Here is a 27,724-nt window from a genome sequence, read left to right on the forward strand (position 1 = left end):
CATTTTTTAACTTATCACCTTATGTTATATGTAAATGGTTGTATTCCCCTTGTTTTGCAGATTAATAATAAAATATGAAATACAAGATATTGAGAAAATTAATATTTAAAAAGAATACATTTTGGAAAGAAAACGTTCTTTTCAAGAAATGCATTTTAGTTTTGGAATGCCTTATGCCGTATTTTCTGAGATAATTTCACATTTTTTTCATGACAACATTACTCCTTAGCTATTCAAGAAACACCTGTAAGATTGCAAAATATATACAGCAGTTATTAATTGGTTGAATCGGTGTATATGTGTGTGTATGTTAATGGACATATGCAAACTAACTTTTAAACCAATATTACTATTGTCACTGTCGCTATAATTATCTGTCTCTATATCATTATTTGATGGAAAAGAATAAGCATCATCATCAAAAGCCATTATCACCAAAATTTACAATATAAACAAAGATATATATAAATTTTCGAACGTTGCAAATTCAAGATATGAAAGCCTCCCTGGTCCTGCCCCCCGGGCCTGACGGAAGGTTTACTATTATGCTATTTTTATACATATGATTAGAGAAATCTGGCATCTTTTATGTCCAAGAGTGAGCTGAATGGCTGGTGAGACTGTTAACGTCACTGAAACAGAGCTAAGGGGCTAAATTAACCGCGATTTTTGAAAATAAAGCGTCGCTAATATTGACGTCTACGCGGCATATAAAGTGTCGATTTTAGTGCCTCGCTGCACCTTGCAAACTAACTTTTAAACCAATATTACTATTGTCACTGTCGCTATAATTATCTGTCTCTATATCATTATTTGATGGAAAAGAATAAGCATCATCATCAAAAGCCATTATCACCAAAATTTACAATATAGACAAAGATATATATAAATTTTCGAACGTTGCAAATTCAAGATATGAAAGCCTCCCTGGTCCTGCCCCCCGGGCCTGACGGAAGGTTTACTATTATGCTATTTTTATACATATGATTAGAGAAATCTGGCATCTTTTATGTCCAAGAGTGAGCTGAATGGCTGGTGAGACTGTTAACGTCACTGAAACAGAGCTAAGGGGCTAAATTAACCGCGATTTTTGAAAATAAAGCGTCGCTAATATTGACGTCTACGTGGCATATAAAGTGTCGATTTTAGTGCCTCGCTGCACCTTGCGGGTTAATAGGCTCATCATGTTCCTAAATAAAACCAGTCATCTAAATAAAGTAATTTTTTTCTTTCAGGATTACATAATTCCTGAAAACAAGCACGAGAAGAGCCTTTATCAGGCTCAGAGGTCTGGATAGACTAATCCTTTATAATAATAATACTATGATTGGTGTGTGTATAGCAATGCACATTGTCCCAAACATTTTGGTATAATGCTCGTACTTTTGTATGCAATTCAAGTGTACATATTTGATTCCCAAATCTTATTCAGTCTGCCAATGTTTGGATCTTTGCTTTTTAGTTTCACCAAATTTGAACTCGATAGAATGTCAAGAGAGTGTTCTCTCAACATTTAAGTGATTCAGCCTCATTACCCCTTCTTCATTTAATGTTGAAATTTCATCTGTTTGTGCACACACTTTCGTTAATACTTCTAATTCTCTTAGATTTATTTTTATTATCATCTTTAGATACAGTATACAATGCATTCAATTAAACAAGCTTTGTAAATCCTGTGTTGTTTAGCTGATCAAAGCATCCTCATATTCTAAGTCTGATAAGACTGTTTTTACTGCAATGTAAACCTTTATCATCAAGCACTTCGTCTTTTATTACAAAATCTTTGAGAAGGGAAAACTGCATAATTGAAGTAGCTTTTAATCATAGCACATCATTATTTACTCCAAATTAATTTGACCAGATCCTGTCATCATTAACTTCGCATCTATTTTATTATGGATCATTTCAGTAAAAATTATGCCATGGTGGTGCAAAGAAGGGAATTTTTTATTTTTTAAATGCAACTTGCATAATTAACCAAGTAATTATGACATAGCCATAGCTTCATTATCCATTGGAAGCTAAAATTTTGAAAATTTGCTGTAGCGCTATTTTGTTTGGCTAGGCGACCCACCCCACCCACTATTGGGTTAGAGAGGAACCAACCCAGCAAAGAAAATCAGTTGTTTCTGCTGGCTGATGACCATAGCAGTGGTTAGCAGCAGCAGAATTTTGGATTTGGTAGAACTTCTCAGTTGTTAATATCTGAAGTTTCTTGCCTTGTGGTAGCCAATTCGGCATAAATTAGTTTTTGTCAGGAATTCAGAATTACAGATTTTGACTTTGTTTTCGCAACTATTTACTTACACTTTGTTTACATTAGCATTGTCAGCGATGTCTGATATCAGTGCTCAAAGCATTAGGTATTGTAGCAAAGGTTGCAATTACTAGGTTAATTAAACCTTGTTTTGACCCGCATTCCATTTGTTCTATCCATTTGTTCTAGTTATCTGGGTTAAGTTTGTTCACCTTAGGTAACTTGTAATGAATGTGAGACTTGGGAAGATAAGGTGTGGAAGACTTGAATTCAAAGACTCGTATGAAGAAGAGGAAAGCAGCCTATAGGGCTAGTGGTAGGAAATCCTTAGCTAGTCAGGTTGACGTTGATGTCTCTATTTCTCATTCTCCATGTGTTACACCTATCCCAATGTCTCAAACTGTACAACCCGATCCTAACCCTGGCTCCCCTGCATCCAAACTCAATCCTGTTGCCAGCCTTGAATTGCAAGTAGATATGAAATTGTTGTTGATGTAGCAGGCCATGGAACAATCAGAAGTTTCAGTTCAAGTTCCCATGGACTAGGTAGGTAAAGTTGATGATAGTGCAAGTGCTAGTGTAGTGGAAGAGTTGGCCGCTCATCCCACTGATCCTCCTAGGCAAAGTCCTGGCATTCTTCCCTAAACCTGGGAGGAGTCCTACTGGAAGCCCAAGGGAGGTCAATGGGGTCCCTCTAGTGTTTTGAGCTGGGAGGAATCGACTCCTAGGCACCAATGGTGTATTGCTAATGAATCTCATCCATTGAAAAGGCAAGCGAGGATGGATTCGCACTCTCCTGCACCTTCCAAGAAGGTTAGTGATCTTCCCTTATTAGAGCAACGCACATCATATAGTTTCTGGGACAGTCCCGAGCGATTCTCCCTGGACGTTCCTTTTGTGGAAGGACAGTTTGCGCCAGAGAAACCTTCTTCCTCTAGGAGATGTTCTTCCTCCAGGAGATGTTCTTCCTCCTTGAGAAAATTCTCTCTAGAGCGATCTAATGTCGCACCAGTGGGTGTTCCTACACCAAGGAAAGTATCTGAGCATCTGTTGGCGTTGGATACGTCTCCTCCTGCTCCTCCCTTGCCAGAGCTGTACGTTCGGTTCCCAAGTTTTTGCTGGTGCATAGTGATGGTGTCTGCTCGAGAGGTGGTGCCTGTGCTCCCTTCAGTGTCCAATTCTCCAGTGCCTGCTGATCTTCCTTCTATACCAAGGAAGTGCCCTGTGCCTGAGCGTCTGTTGGCGCCTGTGCACTCTTTGGCTTCCAGTCTCTCGCAGACTTCAAGGTGCCCATCGGTGCCAGAGCGCCCATTGGTGCATGTGCTCTCTTCAGATCTAATATCTCATGAGCTTTCATTGTCAACAGAGCACCCATCAGCGCAGGAACTCTTACTGCTGCATGAGCTCCCTTTGGCGCCTCAGCTCCCATTGGTGCATCAGCTCACTTCAATTCTTGAACCTCCTAGTATTGATTTTTGTCAGTTTTCTCCTGTTTTGAGTGAAGGCAGTCCTTGGTTATTGGCAAGGGTTTCATTCCGATGGCTTGATGATAAGCAAAAATTGCCAATAACTGAAAGTGGCTATTTATGGATAACCAGATTTTGACACTGATAACTGGTTAATGGCACCTCTGTTAGTTATGTTTCAGGGCCAGTACTCTGTTATTGGTGCAGATAACCAGAAATCAGTGCAGAAATGCGTTGATAATTGCCAGTTTTTGGTAATTTTTGACATTAGACAAGCACCATAAAACCAGATTACTAATAACTGTGGACTACCTGTAAAGTCTCAGAAAGACCTATGGAGTCAGATAAACTCATTTGCAGCACCTCCTGTTTCTCTGCAGTTGCAGCTCCTGCAGTGCCTCCACAACCTTCAGGACTTCAAGGTTCATCTGCTGTTGACCCTTCAATAGTTCACCCTTCAATAGTGGAAACTAGATAGTATTTTGGGTTTGTTTAAAAAACCACAGTGCCTTCTCAACTCCCATCCAACTTTTCTCCTGTCTCTTCAGAGGAGGAAGAAGAGGAACCAGAAAAGTAAACTCCTCCTACAGCATATGTTTCATTACTTCTCTATTTGTTAGCAAATTTCCTTGGTTTCTTTCCACTAGCTGCTCCAGTGTCCCCAGATTCTACTCACCAGATGGATAACCAGGTAGAGGGTGACTCAAGACCTCTTAACTTGATACTTTCCTTGTCCTCCAAGGAGGCTTAGAAAGAAGTGGACGGGTGGCTCTTGTATAAGAGAGAGCAAGGAAAAGTCAACTTTGTTTCCCTCATTCCAGGCTGTCTAGTACGAGGTATCTTTCGTACACGACAGGGAAAACTGTTGCCCTGGGAGTTTCTGCTTCCTCCCAGGGAGACTTCTCCAGTGTGATTGACTCCTCCAGGAGGTCTGCTTTCAACTCGACCAAGATTATGTTCTCAAATTCAGAGCTAGACCATCTGTTGAAAAACACTTTCCATGTCTTTAACGTCATGAGCTTCCTGGATTGGTCTGAAGGAGCATTAGCTCATAAAATTAAAGTGTTCTTCTGTTCCTGACGATGCGGTCTCAGACTTGTTAGGAGTAATTACATGTCTTGATGATGGCATTAGGGACAGTTCCCAGGAATTAGCATCCCTTTTCACTTTAGGAATACTCAAGAAGATGTAGCTTTGGTGCTCCTTTACAACCAGAGGAGTGACCTGCTCTCAGAGAACCACTTCTTTTTTCTTGTCTGTAGACAATAAACACCTGTATCCAAAGACTACAGTTCTGAAGATTTCTTCTGATCTTCAGAAGAAACCCATGCAAGATCTTTTGGTGCAGTCTGCAAAGCGTCCTAGAGAAATGGCTGCCCTTAAAGTTCGTGCTTTTTTTTCCATACAATATCAGCCCTTTTTTTTGGCAGAGGTAAGCAAAGAAGTTTCCCCAGAACTCAAGGGAATGTCTGCTTTACTCCCAGAGCAATCAAGAAGTCATCTTTGTTAAAACCTCCTGTTAAAAAGTGCGTAGCAAGTACTCCATACTCCAGTAGGAGCAAGAATTCTTCATTATGGTGGAGTTGGGAAGTGAGAGGGGCAGAACCATGGGTTATAAAGATTCTAAAAGAAGGATACTCCATCCCCTTCAATTTAAACCCTCCCTTGACCAGTTCACTGGTAGCTTTAACAGCATACTCTGCCAACTCAGAGAAATTCTTAGGTCTTACTCAAGAAGTTTCATCCCTTTTAGAAAAGAGGGGACCATAAAAGTAGCAGAGGACCCCCACTCCCGTGTTTTTCACAGCTGACTGTTCTTGGTCCCCAAGGCCTTGGGGGCCTGGAGGCCAGTTCTGGGTGTGAGCACCTTGAACTTGTTCGTGTTGAAAACAAAGTTCAAAATAGAAATGAATTGGACAGTATTGTCTTCAGTTCATCAAGGAGACTGGATTATCTCAATCGATATGGAAGATGCGTACTTCCATATCCCTATTCACCAAGACTTGATAAAATTCCTGAGGTTTGTTTTCTAGAAAAAAATTTTCCAACTCAGAGCACTGTGCTTCAGCCTATCAACAGCTCCCCAGGTGTTCACCCTGCTCTTGTGGGCGCATCAGAATCATACAACGATTCTAACAAGGTTCATCCAAGGGAAGCTCACTGTATTGGCATACAAACTGAGCCACCGAAAACAAGTTCTCCCCACAGAGTGGATGTTAGATCCTCTAGGTTGTCTTGATCTCTGGAAATTGTGGGGCTGACCAGTTCTGGACCCTTTTTCTACTGCCATGAACCATTGCCTCCCCCTTTATTGCCCACCAGCTCCAGATCCTCTCACATGGGTAACAGACAGTATCACCAAAGACTGTACTTTCTTGCTCTAACTGCATTCAGACTGTCAGGAGACTCCTGCAGGCCAAAGGCTTTTTTAAGCCCAGCTGCAAAAGCTATTGCACAATGCAGAAGATAGTCGTCAAGTAAAGTGTATCAGGCAAACTGGGCAGTCTTTTGGCCCTGGTGTAGGAGAAATAATATCTCTTCTTCTAAAATGTCTATGGAAATATGGATTTCTTGCAATGCTACTTGAGATTTTCAAGGGGGTTTGTCTACGTCCACCATTAAAGGATACAGAGCCATGTTAAGCAATGGATAAAAAGGTCGGTTTTTTCCAGGGAAATGCTGTATGTTCATTCACCCTAGGTTTTCTGGTGAAGAACGAGTTGCCCTCCATGCCATGGCCTTGTTCTTTCACGATTAAAAATCTTACAGACTTAGTAGGACCAGGTCTAGTCAGAGCCTTGAAGTATTATCTTCATCGTACTGAGAAGATTTGTGATACTTCCGAACTTCTGTAGTGTTCAGTTAAAAACACTTCACGACCTCTTTCCAAAAATGCCCTGGCATTTTTTCTGAGGAACTTCATAGTAGAAGCTCACTCACAGATTAATGAAACTGACCTTAATTCCATGAGTGAAAGCACATGAAGTGAGAGCTGTTGGTACTTCATTCTCTTTTAAACATAACCTCTCTCTGATGTCGATAGTTAAAGCTTCATATTGGAAATGCAAGTCAGTGTTTCTTTCCCATTACCTGCATGATATTGAGACTGTTTACAAGAATTGCAGTACTTTGGGTCAGTTTATAGTTGCTGGCATGGTGTTGGGTGGAGGAGGTATATAGAAAGTCCTTTCTTCCTACCCTTTGTTCTCTTTGACTTGATGAAGGTTGTTAAGTCACAAGGGAAACCTTGGGGTACTAGTAACTTGGAGTACCCACTAGTTCTTTTTAATGGGTGGGTGTTAGTTTTTATTGTTTGGTTTTGACGACTAGTACTTTTGTTTACTCTGGTTTTTTTCAATGTGTTATGGTACTGAGCCCTGGGCAGGGGCCTTGTGTTTTTAGACCTTGCTGGCCACAGACATTTCCTTGGCTGCAATGGATCCCATTGTAGTAGGAGACAATACCTGGCTATAATGCCATGTCTCTATGAGTTAAGATGAGCACCATCCAGACGCGATAATTATCTGTAGCAGTTCTCTTAACAGTAAGGAACCAACAACCATTTTCAACTAAATGCAAGCAACTTTTTTGTTTTTTAATTTCTTTCCTTAATATGATTTGAGAACTAGTGTATCCATGTATCCCACCACCTACTATGTGGGATTCAGCTATGTATGTAATTACTTGGCAAGTTGCATACATAAAAATTATATTTTTATGATAAAATGAGATTTTATGCAAGATACAGTGGTCCCCCGTATTTGCGGGGGATGCATACCAGACCCCCCCAAATAGTTAGAATCTGTGAATAGTTGGAACCCCTAAAAATGATGAAAACTGCCTATTTTTTTAGTTAAAACTGAAGAAAAACCCACTAACAATTTTTATACTTGGTTTTTTAATAGTTTTATCACAAAAAGTGCATTTTATGTTGAAATTGATAAAAAAAACTAGGAATTTCTAGATATTTCTCATAGAAAAATACCAGTACATAATAGGTGAATTTTCTGTGAATAATGCAGGGAAATGTTCCTGAGAGAAATCCGTGAATCAGGAAAACGTGAATACGGGGTCCACTGTATACCTACCAAGTAATTACATAAGTAAAGCCCTCCCGCCTCCCCTCACAAAGAGGCATAAACAACTGATTTTCTTTGCTGGGTTGGTTCCTCTCTACCCTGATAGTGGGCGGGGTGGGTTGCCTAGCCAAACAAAATAGCACTACCAAGAATTTTCAAAATTCTAGCTGCTGACAGATAGTAAAAGTACAGTTATGTATTACTTGGTAAGCATATGTAAAATCTCCTTTTACCATAAAAATATCGTATTCCATATACATACTGCTATTAAGTGTTTGTCTGAACACAAACACAATATTTTGATCTGTACAAATCTTGAATTTTCTAAATCAAACTTGTATAGCTGTAAGTGCTCTTTCCAGCCTATTGACAGTAAGCATATGTACTGAATATTTTCAAGTACAACTGTTGCAAGCACAGTGCCTCTATAGTTACCACATTCATTGAGGTCATCCTTCTTTTGTGCCTTTGCTACCTTTGCTATGACTCCCAGTTCCCAGTATAATGGGGTATTGTTTTATCGTTCCATATTCTGCAATGTAGTCTAGTTAGTACTATATGAAGTGTCATTTCAGTTTCAGTTAAAATCATCTATGCACTGATTCCATCATAGCCTTGCATTTTCCTTCTTCTCGGATTCTTTATTATTGATGCTATATCAGAGAAACTGTGAATTTATTTATAAGGACATCCTGGTCATCTTGAGTGCGATCTATCAGTTTATCCCTCCTCATATCTTATTCATGAAATGTTCCACCCAGCATCGTTTTTCTTCTTCAGATGTTGTTATGGATATATTAAGAAGCAACAGATCATTGAAAAATGTTAGAGGTAAGTTAAATTAAGACCATTATCATAAGAATAAACTAACAAAAAAAACATAAAATCCTTTAACATGCATTTAGACCTGGGCTTCATTACAGGCTGCTCTACGAGCAAGAGCCCTTGCTGGCATAATGTCAGCTTAATCGAAAACAGCAACAACAACAACCTGGGCTTATGCCCTGGTAGTATGAGTATGTAGTTTATAAAGTATTTCTATGTCTTCTTTTTATTTTATTTTGTACCCACAAGATGTGTATGGCTTCAATCTTTGTTTAGTTTAGTTTTACTTTTTTTATAAAAAAAATTTTCATTTTACTTTGTACCCTGAAGATGTGTCTGCAATATGCAAAGTGCTTTGCACCTAGTCTTTTATTTTCTTATTTCTGTTGGTTTTATTTACATATACTAGTGCTGTATGTGTCACATGCAGATTTATGGCTTATTAGTGACAGTACATTTACTATAATGAAAGATGTTTATCTTGATTTTTATTCTTTAACTGTTAGTGTGTAGGTAAACATGATTGTTGATATGAATGTTGGATTTTAAAATGAACTGTTGCATTTCCAGGTTGAGCTTGGTATTCTTCAGCAAGCATACACATCTCTTGTGAGTCAGATGAAAGCCATCTTTAATAAAAGATTATGGTACATAATGTTAGAACAGTTCTTGATGAAGTATGTATGGTCAGGAGCTGGAATGGTAATGGTGGCCATTCCTCTTTTGACCTCAACTAAAAACGAAGGTAAGTTATCTGATGTCAATGAGATTTATTCCATTTTTCCTAGAATTAGTTTGTGTTATTTAATGGGAAACTAGTACTGTATAAGCATCACAGTAACAAAGATCATTACCATTACAGTATATGTACCTATTTTGGAATTTGTATATGAATGAGAGGGGAAAAAAGGGATTTTGACGTAGGAAAAATCTATTTCTGGGTGATTGGCTCGTGTCGCCCTATGAAAGGATCCTTAATATCATTCTTTCTAGGTAAAATTAATCTAAAATTACCAGAGAAAAACAAAATTAAGAAAATGTCAGTAAAACTGACTCGCTCACTCTTTAAAAGAAGTGTCGGTATGAGAATAGGGGCGAGTGGGAACACTACCACGAGACATTCACCAATTAGACCTTCCAATCAAAATCCCCACTAGAGAGAGCTGATACCAACGGGCGATGCGGCCGCTACTACTACTACTAGGGGACGCCACGGACAGCAGCGCCCCTAGCGGTCATCCTTAATCTATGAACATCTTGTCCTGCAGGGGGGGGCAATCAATACAGGGTGGGTTTCATAGGGCGACACGAGCCAATCACCCAGAAATAGATTTTTCCTACGTCAAAATCCCTTTTCTGGGCTCAGCTCGTGTCGGCCTATGAAAGAGTACCAGAGAAACAGACAAGATGGGAAAAAAAGACAAATGAAAATCAGTTGTAAAAAGGAGGGATATAATATAAGTAAATCAGTTATTACAGCATATAAACTAAGTACTTAAGGCTAACTTATTTTAAACAATGACATAAAAGAAAGTTAGTAATGTAAAAGTACTTTAAAATTATAGTAAACATAGTAAAAATACAATAATGCAGTGTAATTTAACAAAATAAGAATTCACTTAGATAACGTATTTACAAAATATACAAACACGTTGTGTCTTACCCTAGCATAAAAATAAGGTAGGTACACTGAAGTACATTATCAGTACATAGTGTGGATGTCCCTAGCAAAAAATAAGGACAATCCACTAATATGATCTCAGCGGCTAGGCTAGAATATCCGAGTAGCATGGCGATAGGGTGAGGCATGTTGGACGAGGTAGGTAGAGAGGAGACCTGGATCTATACTACGACTACTATACAGTATCAGGGGAAACAATGTTTCCCGCTGCTACTGCAGAAAATTTTAAAGATTCCAAGGACTTTAGACAGTGACGTTTAAAGACTGTCGGAGATTTCCATCCAGTATACTTTTTAAGATCCTCAAAGTTCATATGTTGAAAGTAATTAATTGAGGTGGCTACTCCCCTGATGTCATGTGCTTTTGGAAATGAATCAGGATTGGCTTGTTTAATGAAGTAAAGGATTTGTTGTCTAATACCTTTTACTGATAAAGTACCACCTTTTTCTCTCATGAAGAGAGAACCTGAGGATCTTGAGGATGTACGAGATAGAAAGGCTCTTAAAGTTGATACTGGGCAGAGAGAAGGGTCTTGCGGAAGTGGGATGACTTACCAAGGAGCCCACCTTGCAAGAGGATCCTCATTTTTAGCCAAAAAACTACGATCCGGAGCAAGCAGAACTTCTCCTGAGGGGAGGAATTCCACATGACCCGCATCTCTGGATAGAGCCGACTGTTCTGAAATTCTAGCTCCTGAAGCTAGGCTTAATAAGAATAATGTCTTTCTAAGAAGCATTATGAATGTACAAGACGAGTTGTCAGTATCTGATGCTAGTTTGAGGACATCATTTAAGAACCATGAGACTGTAGTAGGCCTTTGAGAAGGTCTAAGTCTAGCACAGGCTTTAGGGATAGACGTAAAATAAGATTCAGTCAGATCTATCTGGAAACCTAACTGAAAGATCTTCTTCAAAGCCGATTTATGAGTAGTAATAGTGCTAGCTGCTAAACCTTTTTCAAACAAGGATCTGAAAAAGGATATAGCTAAATTAACTGTCATGGTTGTAGTGTTTGATTCTTTCAGGAAGGATGCAAATTTTTTAACAGCTGAGTCATATTGTCTAATAGTTGACTCTCTTATCTGATTCTAGGAAGAGGATGTTTTGTGGATCAATGTTAGCATCTTTATTAGCCGCAAACTTCATGAAATCCATAAAGTTAGGGTCTGAAGAATTCCTGAGGAAGCGAACACAGTCCTCATTTGTACTGATTGTGACAGCTTGGGATTGGGAATCCGTTGAGGTCGGAGACCCAATTCCAGAAGCAGAGGATACCAGTTGCTCTTGGGCCAGTCTGGAGCAATCAGGGCTACTAGTCCCTTGAAAGTCCTCAGCTTGCTCAAGACTTTCAAGAGAAGATTCACTGGAGGAAAAACATAAATTTTTCTCCACTGATTCCAATCTAACGACAGGGCGTCCGTGGCATAAGCCAGAGGGTCCAGGTTGGGGGCCACATAGCAAGGGAGCTTGTGGTTCGCTTGTGAGGCGAAGAGATCTACTTGGAGACCTGGAACTCTCCGGCCTATCCACTGGAATGACCCGTCGTCTAGGGACCATTCTGATTCCAGAGGGACCGACCGGGACAAGGCGTCTGCTATCACATTTCTTACCCCCGCCAGGTGAGTGGCGGACAGATGCCATTTGTGTTTGTTTGCTAGTGCAAAGATGGCTATCATGACATGGTTCACATGTTTGGATTTGGACCCTCCTCTGTTGATGCAATGAACTACCACTGCACTGTCCAAAACTAGTCTTAGATGAGACTTTTCCGGGGGAAGAAGTCTCTTCAGGGTAAGAAATACTGCCATTGCTTCCAGAACGTTTATGTGGAGCTGGCGGAATTGAACTGACCAAGTCCCCTGAACTTGTTTGAATTGAGAATATCCCCCCCACCCGGACAGGGAGGCATCCGTGTGAATGGTTAACACTGGAAGGGGATATTGAAGGGGTACCCGCTTGGCCAGGTTCTTTACTTTTGTCCATGGACGGAGTTGATTGCGAAGGATCTGTGGAATTACTGACAACTTGTCTCGAGATTTGGCGTTTGCTCTCGATCGCCAAACTCGATTTATATCTTTCAGCCTTGCTTTCAGGAGAATATCTGTCACTGAAGCAAACTGAAGGGAACCTAGGATTCTTTCCTGGCTTCTCCTTGATGTTTGCTTGCATTTGAGAAATTGTCTGACAGACTTGGCTATCTCTTTCCGTTTGGCCACTGGAATTGACAGATTGTGGGAAGACAAATCCCATTGGATTCCTAGCCACTGAAAACGAGACTCCGAGTAAGTCTGGATTTCGTTTTGTTTATCTGGAACCCCAGATGTTCCAGAAATTGAACTACCTTTTTCGTGGCTTTGAGACATTCCTCGACTGTTGGTGCCCAGATCAACCAATCGTCGAGGTATGCTGCTATCATTATTCCCTGAGTTCTCAATTGTTGCACCACTACTTCTGCTATTTTCGTGAATACCCTGGGGGCTACATTCAGACCGAAGGGCATCACTTTGAATGAGAATGTCTGATTTCCTAGCCTGAATCCTAGGAATGGGCGGAAGTGTCTGGCTATAGGGATATGATAGTATGTGTCTGTAAGATCGATGGAGCATGTGATGGCTCCACGAGGAAGTAAGGTCCTTACCTGCGAGAGGGTAAGCATTTTGAACTTGTCGCAACGAATGAAATGAGTTTAGCCTTGACAAGTTCTAAGATTACCCTTCTTTTTGTTGAGCCTTTCTTTGGCACGCTGAATAAGCGACCTTGAAATTTTAGATGCTTGACTCTCGCAATAGCTCCTTTCTGAAGGAGTTCCTCCGCATAATCTGTCAATTCCTTTGATGGTACTTGATGGAATGATTTGATTGGAGGGGGATCTTTGATCCAACTCCAACCCAATCCCTTGGACACTATGCTCTGTGCCCAATTGCTGAACCCCCACCTGTGACGGAAGAGGAACAGCCTCCCTCCTACCTGGGGAGCCTCATTGTTGATGGGCGGGTTGACCTCCACGCCCTCCTCTGAACTGCCTACTCCTTGCCGCCCTCCTGTGCCACGCTGGTGAAAGTGGCCTCTCGCCTCTGTTACCTCTCGATTGCCTATTAAAGGGAGGGTAAGCCTGACCTTCATACATAGGGTTGAAGCCGGCGGCGAGAGTGCGTAGGAGGTCGAGGGTTGTGACTGAGGAGACAGCAGGAGGATGGGCTGGGTCTGCTTCGATGTTGAAGGTTGTCCCTGTTGGGTAACCGGGACGGCCTGAACGAATTGCTGCTGTTGCTGGTGTTTTTGGTAAGGCTGGAACCTTTTACCAGACTTCTTTAGTTTCTTACCAGCAGTGGGGGCGGATTCTTGTTTCCTCTTAGAGGAGATACCCCATCTAGCTCTAAGGCTCTGGTTGAGCCTAGCGGCCTCGGTGGTGTACTCATTTACAGTGGACTCTGGAAGAGGTCCGCTCCCCACATGCTGGAAGCCAGGAGTCTATTAGGTTCGTGCCTAATAGTGCATTCCTGCAGAACGTGCTTTCGGCAATTCCTCCTAGCTTGGAAGAAGTCGAAAGCATCCGTCTGAACCGTTTGAAGCTGGGACTTGGCCAGAATCTTAAATAAAGGTTCTGTGCCATACGAAAGAGCAGCCATCTCTGTGATAATCAGAGAATTGAGGGACCTGCCAAACCTAGTTCGAGCGTCGAACTCTGCCTGAATCAAGGAATCAGGCAGCCATGGGAGCTTTTCGCCAAACTGGTCCATAGCACAGTCCGGTTTGAGCTTACCAAGCGTGAAAGTGGCAGGCAAGTTCTCCCACAATTCTCCGAAAGCTGGGAAGAGCGGAGAAGTAGACTCTGCTTCCCTCAGTTGTGGCATGGGCTCATCCTTGAGGACTGCCTGAAGAGTCGCTTCCACTATTTTTGTAGCGAACGGAAGAGAAGCCTCCTCCTCCGTCGCAAAAATAGTAAAAGGACTCTTGAAAGCCTGGAGCTTAGTGTTGGTACACTCCCAGTCCTCAAGGCAGTGAACCCATTCGCGTTGAGCGTGATCTCTACTATAGAGAACGTTCTCCCTGGAGATCTTGTCCTCCCTAGTGATTGCCGCTACGGTCAGCCTAGCATATCCAATGAAAGGCTGCGTCAATCCCGGAGGATAAAAACTCGAAGTCCTCAATCCTTCGAGTTCCACACTCCGGGACAGAGATCATACCGTCCTTGAATGGAGCGTAAGCGGCCACTCTCCATGGGTTCTCCATGGAGAAGGCTGGTAGCGACTCATAAGGTGGTAGCTGGAGAATACCAGCACTTGCTACTGGGGAGACTGGATGAGGAGCCTGAGCAAGCCCAGCTACTCGGTCCTCGTTCTCTCTAACTCTGTTAGAGAGATCTTGGATGGACTGGCCCGACTGAGTCAAAGTGCTCGTCAGTTGTGCGAACATCTGTTCGAACTTGGTTCCGAGGGGCGGAGACCTGTGAGCCCAACCATCTCTCCTACCTGTTGCATCACCACTGCTGAGAAAGCAGTGGGATCAAAGGTGCTAGGTCCCGCTACTCCAACCGGCGTTGCCGAGTGGATGCGGTGGAGGCCGGAGAAGGCATTGGCTCAGCGGGAGCGCGAGCCTTCTCCTTAGAAGCCTTGCTTCTAGAGCTCTTTGAATAGGAAGAGCTCGGCTTAGCTTTCACCGCGTCAGAAGACGACGACGACTTTTTTAGAAGTCGTCTTAACAAGGGGTCTTCGGTTCTCTCTGTCCCTTCACCTTTGGGGGTACAGAGAGAGCGGGAGAGCGGGTAGGGATCTCAGATCCCAAAAAGCCTTGGAAAGAAGCAGTAGAAGAAGGGACAGGAGAAGATCCAGGAGCGCCCAAGGAAAGACCTTGGGCACCCGACACACCTACCTCAACCAACAAATCCTCAGCACCTACCGCCATAGGCTCAATATTAAGGTCCAAGGTTGCGACGTCCGGGACCGTCTCCTGCGTGGCCACGGCCCCGAAAGACTGCTGCATCTCCTGCTGGATGGAGGCTATGAGAGGGGCTGCAGATATGGGGTCAACATACCCTGTTGACTTGCCACCGGGGAAGATCTGAACGGCCAGCTTCTTGTCCAAGATGTAAGGCTGGCCCTTGGCGGCGTTCTTCCCGAAGCCGCCCACCCAAGCTTTCAGGGTTGCTAGGGCGACTTCCCTCACACCGGCAGCCTGAAAGAGAAGGCGAAATGAAGCTTCTAATGGCGGGGTGGGGTTAACAAGCTTATGACTAAGTGTTGTTAGTAATACGATAAAAAAGTCTAAAATCGACTTACCCCCTCCACCAGCTGACTGACCAGGTCGTAACAGATGGCGCAGGCTTCCGGGTGCCAGACGATCATGTCGTTGTAAGGCGTGGCACACGGGGCGTGAGACCTGCACTCATCGTGGGCGCAGGGGTCGTATAACGTCGCATTGCACCCAAGGACCTGACAGTTGGTAGCCTGTAAGTGGAAAGATACATAAGTATCAGGAGAACACTTACAGCCTAACAATTGCTCCGCTGATGCCGGAGCGAGAAAGTTAGATTAAACCAGAGCCCCGCCATAATACGTGTGGTAGCAAGATGGTTGGAGTTGTCCAAGGCTACGCCGGAGACAAGCGATAGAATCCAACCAGGTGTGGTGGTGAAAATTGAAACCACGACGGAAAACGGCGGAGGTGGTATACATACAATTATAAATCTAGGAATTCATCGTAAAATTAGGGTATATCCTTAAAAATAACGAAATAAATATCAAACCTTTCCCCCCCGTCTACTAGAAGAGTGCCCGGGTAAGAAGCAAGCTTCCCTTCCGGTAGCGGGGAAAAAAGAAAGGGAAGGATATAGTAGGCAAGCAATAGACCACTAGTAGTGACCACCCCGCCCGCTGGCGGAGCCAGTAAGCTATAACCAAAGGTGCCCCGGCTGCGGCGGAAGGCTCCGTTCGTTATAGTGGGGGAAAGGTGGGCTGAGCAACTGGGGGGGGAGGGTTCTCGCGTAACACGGCGGGAGAGAGAGGGGGGGGGTGGCCTACCCCTCCCTGTCCCAACAACTACCCGCTCGGTGACCCGGTACCCGAAACAAGTGGTCGCCCTATACCCCAGCTGGGAAGAACCCCTGGCCTCCTCAGAGAAGGAGGGAGGAAGGCAACTGAGGTTGTCATGGCAACCAAGGGGTCCCCCAGACCCCTCCCTATACCTGGTAGGGAGGGAAGGGGAAGGGTAAGGTGCGATGGAACACGTGACCGCAAGTGGCCTAAGCCGCGATAGCAACACAACCGTGGAAGGGCCACGTGAACCAGGCTGTACCAATACATGGGAATGCACTAGGCTAGCCTAAACACCCTAAATAGAACTAAAATTACATCGTAAAGATGGAAAAGACACTTTTAGTAGAAAGAAAAAAAAGAAAAAAGGCCCAGGAGGAGGCAAACTGTTCCGAGGAACAGAAGCCTACTCGGAGCCAGCGATAGCCGATGAAGAGCAAGAGCCGGGATGCTGGGCTAGAACACAGAATAGCCCTAAATACCAAACTAAGAGAATTGGTAAATGGGCTAACCTAGCTAAAAAGGCGATGTAAAAAACGATGAAACGGGTGATATAAGTAAGACCCATAAGTATAAGGAAGTCCCAGTATGGAAGACCGGGAATTCTTAAGGAGGCAGCATGGCGCCGCCACGAGTCGACCGGGAAACCGTATATGACCTATTAGAAGGAAAATACTGGTTCCTGGAAGACTAAAATACGGTAAAACACTACTTATGAGGCACTTAACTTAGCCGTTGCGATGGCAGCACGTTCCATAATGGAGAAGGAGGTAAATCCAGATAATAGTACACAAGCAAGAAAATGCGTACGACGCTTAGCGCTAATAATTAAGGATGACCGCTAGGGGCGCTGCTGTCCGTGGCGTCCCCTAGTAGTAGTAGTAGCGGCCGCATCGCCCGTTGGTATCAGCTCTCTCTAGTGGGGATTTTGATTGGAAGGTCTAATTGGTGAATGTCTCGTGGTAGTGTTCCCACTCGCCCCACCCTATTCTCATCACCGACACTTCTTTTAAAGAGTGAGCGATGGTCCAGTTTTACTGACATTTTCTTAATTTTGTTTTTCTCTGGTAATTTTAGATTAATTTTACCTAGAAAGAATGATATTAAGGATCCTTTCATAGGCCGACACGAGCTGAGCCCAGAAAGTTATATGAAAAAAATCATTCAGTGGACTGAAAGAATGTTTAGATGAGTATTATTCAAGAGTAATATTGATGAAAGATTTTACATTTGAGTGTAGGATGTCCCTCATGAAGATTGACTTTTATCACAATACTGTTATGAGAAGTACACCTTATATAGTTTCTCTACATATTTTGAATGTGTCATGTGTATAATTTTAATTTTTTCACCAACAGCTGAAGAATCAGATGGTGGTGTTTCTGACCGAACACAGTATTTTACAACTGCCAAAAACATGCTTGCATCTGGTGCTGATGCTGTAGAACGTCTTATGACATCATATAAGGTATGGTACATATTATAGTATTATATTATTATTAATGCTGTATTGTAATTTTCCATTTTGCTTTGTACTGTGGCTTTGGAATTACAGTACTGTACTGTATTTCCAGTTGAAATGTGGGAGATCCAGATCGTGAAAAGCTCTACAGTATTTCCCTCTCTCTCTCTCCTCAAAGTTCAGTCACTTTCTGTGGTTAATTATTATTATTATTATAAAGGATTAGTTTATCCAGACCTTTGAGCCTAACAATAAAAATATTGTACTTAAGGTTGTGGGTCATTGAGTAGTTTTATTTTGTGTTGCATCATCTAAGTTACAGATACATACGTACTAGTAGAGTAGGGTAGCAGCAGTGGCCAATTATTTTAATTAAGGGTCATCTTCCCAAGCATTCTGGAGTTAATATTTGACCTTAATTTATTTTAGATGGAGCCCTGTTGTAATAGAAATAAAATTTTGGATTAAGTATCCTTGAATGTTAATGTTCATAAAGAATTGATTTTCAGGATCAAAAGCTAGAGCTTGTGTTGAATAGAACCACATTGGTAGGTGCAAGCTGAACTAGTGGACTAATGCTCCTGAGCTGCACTTTAACTTAGCCAGTCCCTGTCTAGTGTGCCTTTAAGATTTAGAGCTGTGAAGAACCAAGAACCATAGTAATCAAGAATGTCTTCTTTGTTTATTATGCTAATGGAAGTTTCATAAGATTTGCTTAGTTATGCTCACCTTGCATTTTGTAAGTCAAAGTTTGTGTGTAAATGAAGTGAAGTTATTCTTTTTATCATATATGTGAAGCATTGGCAGTAATCAAGTTCATGAACCATAGGAAAAAAAGGGGAAATACTAATCTGAGCATGTTAGATTTTCCCAACACTAATACTACTTTTGTAATTATTCACAATACCAGACTATTTAACCTCTCATTACCTAATTAATTTGAATCACTTTTCCTGAATTACCTACCTCTATTGTTAACTGATGCAAGGGTGAAAGTTTTCCAGAAAGGATATGCAATAACTTTGTCATTCCATGTTTATGGGCAGCAGGAAGGATCTTGAAACAGGCTAGTAATATGTATTCACCTGCTGAGATGCAATTATTGAATCACTTAAATTACTTTAAATGGAGTGATGAGAATTAGAGAAAAGTTGTGAGAGGTATAATTATTTTAAAATTTATTTGGCACTTTAGTTGGAACCATTTTGAGGCCTTTTGTTAAGTTGTTAGCATTATGGCAGGCACATGAAAAGTGAAGTTGACTAATGGGAATTTACACACAATGAGTACCTTAGCCCCACCTTCCCAATTAGGTTAAGACCAGGGGACATTAGGCTATATTGATTGCTGTACAGTATATCTGTGGGTCTGCAGGTACATAGCATATCTAAAGATACTACTCCTCTTAAGTCAGTTAGAAAGATTGCAATGACGGCCATTTGGAGACTGAATACTGGCTATAAGCTTTTAGTAAAACAAAGGTCTTGAATCTAGTAATTCTGGCTGAGAAGATTTGCAAAATGTATAATAGTGATATTAGTTTTAAGCATATCAAGGCAATAGAAAAAACTTCCTTCTAGATTCTAAATGAGATTGCATATTAGATTTTATGTTTACACTAAAGTATCGTGCAGCTTGACAAAACACTGTTAATAACTTCAGATTTAAAAAGGGTACTTAAAAAGGGATTTTGACAAGGGAAAAATCTATTTCTGGGGGGAGACCTGTGTTGCCCGGTGAATTGTCCCTATAGCACTCATTTCTAGGTATAAATAACTGCTAAATATACCGGAGAAAAAAGCCATATGGAATGCTGGAGTTACTACCCCCAGCTCGCTCACCCTCATAGGGTGTGGGTATAGCACAGGGGCGAGTGGAAGCCACTACCACAAATACTTTGCCAATTAGAAGTCTCCTCTCTCAAAATCCCTCTCTAGAGAGGTGCCGTTACAATGTCTACCTTCCGCTCGCTACTACTACCTCTGCCAGAAACCCTCATTCCTGAAATACGCACCCAAGCTTGGGCCAGCTAAAGGGTGGGAAAAAGGAAAAGAGAGGGATGGGTTCACCAGGCGACACAGGTCTTCCCCCAGAAATAGATTTTTCCTTTGTCAAAATCCCTTTTCGGGTTTCGGCTGGTGAAATAGTAGCAGAGAATTGACCATACAAGCTTGGTAAACAAAAATTTTTATGAAAGGAAAATAAAAATTTTCTTAAAATTATTGTTTTAATAACCACTGTAAGAATAGCAAATTACAAATGGTAAAAAAGCACCTAATATGACCAAATCCATACTATCCTGGGAAAAAACAACAGGTAATGAACATAAAAACAAATATAATAATGAACTATGTACATGTACAGGAGTGGGTTGATGAGCAATCCAGTCCGAAACACAAGGCAGAAAGGCAGGGATTACAAGCGAGGCAGGTAGGTGAGAGTGAGTACCAAATGATAATTAATAGCAAAATAATAGAATACAGATATCGAGTTACATAACTAGGCCGTATCAGGGGAGACAATGCTCCCTGCAGCCACTGCCGAATATTTAAGGGCCTCTAAATTTTTCAGATAGTGGCATTTAAATACTGTCAGGGATTTCCAACCCGTATATTTTTTAAGATCCTCGAAGTTCATATGATGAAAATAATTAACTGAGGTAGCCACTGCCCCAGATATCATGGACATGAAGGACTGAATCCGGATTGGCTTGTTTAATAAAATAAAGAATTTGTTGTCTGATTGCCTTCAAGGAAATGGTTCCACCTTTCTCTCTCATAAAAAGAGGACCTGAAGACCTTTTAGAAGTTCTGCCCAGATAAGATTTTAATGTAACAATAGGACATAATGATGGGTCCTGTGGAAGAGGGACAATCTTCCATGGAGACCACCTGTTTTGTGGGTCTTCATTCTTTGCTAAGGATTTCCGATCTGGAGAGAGCAGAACTTCTCCTCAATATGATTTGGTTCTCTAGAGAGAGCCGACAGTTCAGATATTCTGGTGCCTGAGGCCAGACTCATTAAAAATAATGTTTTCCTGAGAAGGGTTATATATGAGCATGATTCGTTATCAGTATCTGAAGCCAGGAGACCTTGTGAGGATGGTCCACCATTCTCAGACGAGCACATGCTCTAGGGATAGACGAGAAGTACGAATCTGTTTAATCAATAATAAAACCAAACTGAAATATCTTCCTCAAGGCAGATTTAGACGTAGTAATGGTACTAGCAGCTAGGCCTTTTTTGAACAGAGTTCTAAAAAATGAAATTGCCAGATTCATAGTCATCTTTTGGACATCTGATTCTTTTAGAAAGTTGGCTAGCTTCCTTACTGCTGAATCATACTGCCTGAGTGTTGATTCTCTTTTGTCTGACTCCACGAACAGGATGTTTAGCGGGTCAGTGCTAGCATCCTTCTGTGCCGCAACTTCATGAAATCCATAAAGTTAGGGCATTCAGAATTCTTGAGGAAGCTGACACAGTCCGAGTTTGTACTATTTGAGTCAGTTTTGGGTTGGGAATCCGTCTGGGATGGAGTTTCAACTCTAGTAGAAGAGGAAACCAATTGCTCTTCGGCCAGTTGGGTGCTACCAATGCTACCTGTCCTCTGAAAGATCTGAGTTTGTGTAGGACTTTCAGCAAGAGGTTTATTGGCGGAAATAGGTAAATCTTCTGCCAATTGTTCCTGTCTATGGACATCGCATCTGTGGTGTGAGCCAGAGGATCCAGATTGGGAGCCACATAACACGGAAGTTTGTGATGGGACTCCGTGGCGAACAGGTCTACCTGAAGGCCCAGGATTTGTTGGCAAATCCAGTGGAATGATTTTGTGTCCAAGGACCACTCCGACTCCAGCGGAGTTGTTCTGGATAGTGAGTCTGCAATGACATTCCGTACTCCTGCCAGGTGAGTAACTGACAGGTGCCAATGATGTTTCATTGCCAACGAAAATATTGCAATCATCACATGATTTATTTGGCTCGACTTCGAGCCCCCTCTGTTTATGCAATGAACTATCACTGTGCTGTCCGAAACTAGTCTGATATGAATGTTCCTGGTCAGAAGAATGGCCATTGCCTCTAGTATGTTGATGTGGAACTGGTGGAATGTTTTCGACCACGTTCCTTGAACCTTCTTGTACTGGGAGTAGCCCCCCATCCGCTCAGAGAGGCGTCCGTGTGGACTATCAGAGACGGCGGGGGAAATTGTAGTGGCACTGATTTGGAAAGACTCCGGACTTCTGTCCATGGGCGGAGTCTTTTCCTTAATATTGGCGGAATCATGGAGATTTTGTCTCTGAACTTGTTGTTGGCTCTTTTCCGCCAAACCCGATTGATATCCTTCAGTCTGGCTTTCAACAGAACATCTGTTATTGAAGCAAACTGAAGTGAACCTAAGATTCTCTCTTGGGTACGACAAAAAGCCCGTTTGTTCTTGAGGAACTGTCTCGTAGCTTTTGCTATATCTCAGCATTTCTTTGGCGGAAGAGATAGTTTGTGTGTGGTAAGGTCCCATTGAATTCCCAACCATTGAAAGCGAGACGCCGGAGTGAGACGGGACTTTTCCTTGTTTATCTGGAAACCCAGGTAGTCTAGGAATTTTATTACTTTGGCTGTTGCCTTTTGACATTCCTGGTTGTCCAGACGAGCCAGTCGTCTAGGTAAGCTACCAGCATTACCCCCTGAGCTCTTAGTTCCTGTACTACTGTCTCTCCTAGTTTGGTGAATATTCTGGGTGCTATATTGAGCCCGAACGGCATGACTCTGAACAAGTAAGCTTGTTTTCCTAGTTTGAAGCCTAGGTATGGAGAGAAGTTTCTTGCTATCGGTACATGATAGTGTCTGTAAGATCGATAGAGGTGGTGACGACCCCACGGTTAGCACGCGGAACTTGTCGCATTGAATGTATGAGTTGAGACGGAACAAGTCCAGAATCACTCTTCGTTTGTCCGAGTCCTTCTTCGGTACACTGAACAAACGTCCTTGAAATTTCAGGTGACTGACTTTTTTTATTGCATTCTTTTGAAGAAGGTCTTTGGCATAGTCTAGAAGGTCTGTCGTTGGAATCTGATGAAAACTGACTGGTGGAGGAGGCGCTTTCTTCCATTTCCACCCTAGACCTTTTGATACAATACTGTGGGCCCACGTACTGAAGGTCCAATGGTCCCGGGAGAGGTACAATCTCCCGCCCACCTGCAGAGACTCATTGACTGGTTGAGGTCTTACTTTCGCTGCCTCCTCTGAAGCCTCTGCCTCTAGAGCCAGCTCTCTGCCGGAAAGCACCTCTTGCTCTGCTACCCCTTGCGTGTCTATTAAAGCCTCGAAACGCCCCTTGTGTTTCAAAGGAGGCGTTGAAAGCTGGGGAAGTTACAAGGGCAGCCGAACTCGAAGGCTGTTGAGTCGGTTGACTCTGCAGCAGAACAAACTGCTGTTGTGGCTGTGCCTTAGATGTCGAAGGCTTGCTGATCTGGGAGACAGGAACTGATTGTACCACTGCCTGAGACTGAGAGGTCTGGAAAGGCTGATACTTCCTAGGCCTCTTCCTACTTTTGGATTGTGGCTTGGGGGTCTCGAACTTTCTTTTGAAGGGAAGTCCCCAGCGGACACGAAGGTTCTGGTTAGCTCTAGCTGCCTCGCTGAGGATGCTGTTAACCACGTCCTCAGGCGAGAGGTTGGCACCCCAGATCAACACCTTTATGAGCTTGTTCGGCTCATGCCTGATGGAGACATTAGCAAAGACATGCTTCCTGCAGACTCGTCTAGCCACTATGAAATCATACAGGTCCGATTGAAAAGCCTGCAGCAGCGACTTCGTCAGGACCCGGAATAGAGGCTCATCTGCAAAGACAGTAGCCATCAACTCTGCAGTGGTGACTGAGTTAATTGACCTGCTCAGCCTGCATCTTGCTTCGAATTCCGCCTTAATCATGGAGTCCGGAATTCTAGGCAAACGTTCACTGAATTGTGTGGAGGCACACTCCGGGTCGAGTTTGCCTACCGTGAACGTTGCCGGAGCACCAGCCCAACACTCCAGATCTCCGGGAAAGAGCAAAGAGGTAGCCTCTGTCTCTTTTACCTGAGGCATGGGCTTGTCTTCCATTCCGGCTTGCAGTGTCAGTTCTGCAATCTTTGATGTGCAAGGAGTTGGGACGTCCTCCAGCGCTACAAACATGGTATAGCAACCTTTGTGGGGTGTCAACTTGGTGTTGACGCACTCCCATTCCGTAAAGGTGCGGACCCATGCCGACTGAGCCTGATCCCTAGGGTAGATAACTGTCTTTCGGGACCTTTTCTACCCTGACCAACGATTCCTCGGCTAGTCTAGCGTAGCCCGGGTAGGGGAATTGTAGGCCCAGTGGGAAGAACTCATAGTCTTCCACGGGTCGGGTGCTGCAACCTTCAATTGTAAGCTTGCCCTCTGAAAACAGAGCATGTAGAGCCAACCGCCATAGGTTGCCATTTTCGAATGGCGGAAGCTTGGATGCGTCCGGCACCGCAAAGGACTGCGGTGTGTTTCCGGACTGGAGAAATCCAGTCACCAATTCCTCCTGGGCTTGTAATCTCTGGGTCAGAGACATGATGGACTGTCCGGATGTCTCTAGACCCGAGGCGAGTTGCGTGGACATCAATTGAAGTCTCGAGTCCACTACTTCGGTCATCTGCATGAGAAGAGTGGCGAAAGCCTCATGGTCGAAGCCAGACTCTGCCGGTCTGGCTTTAGAAGACTTAGCTCTCCATTGGTGGAGGAATTCATGTTTGACAGATTCCAGAAGTCTCTTTCCTTCTAAGTTTGTCCCAGTGTACTGCTGCATTGAAATTTCCCATTATATATTATGCAGAGTTTATTGTTTATTTCTTGTCCTAGTATTGCATACAGCTCCTCGTCGGACATTTATGGTTGGTGGGGAGGTCTGTACACTAGTATTAGAGTTAGCTTCTTCCCTAGACACCTTATATTGATGTCACTTACTTCTTGCTTGGCTGTAATTTTACGCTATTGGACTGAGGTGGTCCTTGATATATAATGTAACGCCTCCACCTTTTTTATTAGGTCTGTCTTTTTTGAACAGTTTATATCCTGCTATTGTTCATATGTGAACAAACCTCCAGTCTTAACAATAGGATAATTTCTAGCGCCTAGCTGAATCTGGTTAAATCACAGATGAAAGCAAGGAATCTTGTGAGATCTGGCAATGCGTGCGTATAACGGGTGAAGAGTGGTCAAGTACCGCGCATCTACACTACCGCGTTATCTTTTCTTAACCGCCTGGATGAGAGTTGTGGTTGACCTCTCTCGGCCTTTACCTGGTTCATTGCCTGTTTTGCTTGTGTTGTAGTGTGTATGTGTGTGTGTGCTGTTATTATGGCTTCCTCTGCTCCATCTCGGCCTCGTCAACGTGTGTGTGCCCTGGAACTCCAGGTTTTTTGTGTTCTCGTTTTTTGGCTTAGGCTGCGACTGAGCCCCACGTCACCTGTAGTTGGTGATGCTCTAACGTTTGTACATTAACAAATCCCTGCATGTAATGCCGTGTGTGGCCTAGAGAGCAGTGGAAGTTATTTTATAGTAAGAGGGAGCATCGTAGGGTTTCTACTCTTCCTTCGTGGGAGGGTTTTTCTTCTCCTCTTACTGATGCTTCGTCTCCTGCTGCTGTCAGAACCCATACTAGTGTTGTGCCTGTGTCCCCCTCCTTTTCTTCCATTGATTCATCATTGGGAGTATTGGGAGGCCCTCAGGCTGATTTATGTCATGTTGCCTCTTCTTCTTTGGGAGTTAATTTGATTCCCGAGAGGGAGGTGGCGTTTTCATCATTGTCTTTTATTTCAGAGTCAGAGGCATCCGAAATGGCGGCACTTTGGGGTACATTTGGTCTACGGGGTCCACCGTCCTTGGAGGGTTTGCTGATGCACTTCATGGATGCTCGCTACCCCCCTCCTCATGCTGTCCAGGCCCTCCCCCTCCTCCTGGCATCATGCCATTTTGTATTGCTCTTCCAGTGACGATTGCCTCTTCTTCGAGTCAGAGGGAAGCCGTGGCTTCAGCCCTGCTAGTGACGTCACGGGATCAGTCATTTTATATCCCTCTGCCAGTGGTGTCTGCTTCCCATTCGGATCGAGGGGAAGCCGTGACGTCATTGCCGCTTATGATGTCACTTCCATCGGTGATGTCGCTCCCAGTCGTCTCCACTGCGCTTCCTCACTCGTCTGTGTAGTCATAGTTTGCTGCCGTGACATCATCTCTGCCATCCAGTTCGCTGCATCTCCCCTCCATCTCTCCTAGGAAGTCTCTTGTTGCCTCTTTTACCCATGTTTCTGTGATACCTATTATGTCTAATTATTCACTTGCTATCAATGCTGTGAAGAGATCTACTTTGTTCCAAATAGATTGTGCATTAAACTGTGCCACTCTAAGGGAATTTTCTGTTTTCCCTTTTTTCGTCAGTGGCTTTATTCGTTTCCCATATTTTCACTGTTTCGTGGAGTGCTATTACTAACCAAATTCTGGGAGCTTTCTGACCTCTTCCCTTAAATGCTCAGTTCCCTGAGGTGTTTTGAGGTTTTTGTTAAAATGGTTTCCCAGTAATTTTCCTCCTTCCAAATATGTCTTCTACTTCCCTCTTCAGTATAACTATCTCCTGTTCTTGCTGAAAAAAAGAGACAGACACTGAGACAAATGAGCTGTGATGCACGTGCCTCTGTAGTCTATGCACCACTTGTTTACATTGGATTTCACACGTGTGCTTTAATTTTAACTTTTCTTGGGTTCATCTCTGTTTGTGTCTTGGCTTTAATATTTCTATCTGAGCTTTAATTCAATATGCTTTCTAATGTGACCAGTTGAAAAAAAAAGGGGGGGGGTTGTTGAGTACTCCCACAGTCACTGCATCCACTTATCCATGGAGAGTTTTCCATAGTTTGTCGCCAGCATACCTTTTATTGCTGCCACACTAACATACGGTATCCCTATTGTTAGACGATCCCAAACGTGTCGCAGCTCCCAACTGAGCAACACAATTTGTCTAAGCAAATGATTTTTCACCAGGAGTGAACTGCAGCATCCCTTAAATTACTGAATATTCAACAGCCATGAACAGCCAGAATCTTATTACCTGAATGCTTCTCCAGCAATGAAAATCCTTAAGGAAGGGCCACAATGGCCTAACCAGCAGACCCCACAGACAGGAAGTCCCACAATCAATGGTACAGAAACTCATCTGGGGTTTTTAGTTGACTAGGACTCCAACAAGACACACAAGCTCTCTACAACCTCAGAGCAGTTTACCCTTTACTCACTAGGTAGTGGTTAAAGGGGTGGTCATTCATTACACAAAGGAGTGAGGTTAACAGTGCACAATAGCAACACTCCATTTCTGCATCCCCAGTTGCCCGGGATCCCTCCAATCCTAGTTTTTTGAAACCTGCAAGCATCGGCCCTGCATTAGCATTTAAAGAGGTTTCAAAGCCTCTGTTCTGACCATGAGGTAGTTGTCAGCTCCTTACACTAATCTAATGTCTATGTGCTATATATATATATATATATATATATATATATATATATATATATATATATATATATATATTATTTTGAAAAAAAAAATTTTAGATGTAACAGGAGAAAATCCTCGCAGTTACAGATGAAATACATAATTGAGAGAGCGGGATGGCAAGGTGGTTAGAATGGATGTAAAGTAGGTTTAAAAGAGGTTGCAGCTCAGGGGTGAAGGAACACTGCAAAAACCTTCAAGTATTGCCTGCGGTGCACCGCAAAAGATACAATGCAGGCATTACTCCCCCAACAGAGAGAGAGAGAGAGGGGCTGAACTAATTATCTATTTGTCTTATCTATCAGTCCTTTGGCAGAGAGAGAGCGAGAGAGAGAGAGAGAGAGAAGAAGGAAGAAATAAAAATGAGATGATCAGGTGAGGG

The 27,724-nt window shown here is 43.0% G+C and overlaps 1 protein-coding gene across 1 annotated transcript in view; it reads left to right on the plus strand.

Annotated features, from left to right (window-relative positions):
* Positions 1-2,539: 2,539 nt before the first annotated feature.
* LOC135216473 (ATP-binding cassette sub-family D member 2-like) overlaps positions 2,540-27,724 on the plus strand; it is a gene marked incomplete in the record, with an annotated part of 122,290 nt that continues 97,105 nt past the window's right edge. Inside the window, 5 exon segments of the mRNA XM_064251842.1 lie at positions 2,540-2,728; positions 3,906-3,977; positions 5,477-5,743; positions 9,198-9,372; positions 17,698-17,807. Of these exon segments, the coding sequence (XP_064107912.1) occupies positions 2,540-2,728; positions 3,906-3,977; positions 5,477-5,743; positions 9,198-9,372; positions 17,698-17,807 (813 nt within the window).

Source organism: Macrobrachium nipponense, chromosome 6 (genome assembly GCF_015104395.2).
Source record: "Macrobrachium nipponense isolate FS-2020 chromosome 6, ASM1510439v2, whole genome shotgun sequence".
NCBI lineage: Eukaryota > Metazoa > Arthropoda > Malacostraca > Decapoda > Palaemonidae > Macrobrachium > Macrobrachium nipponense.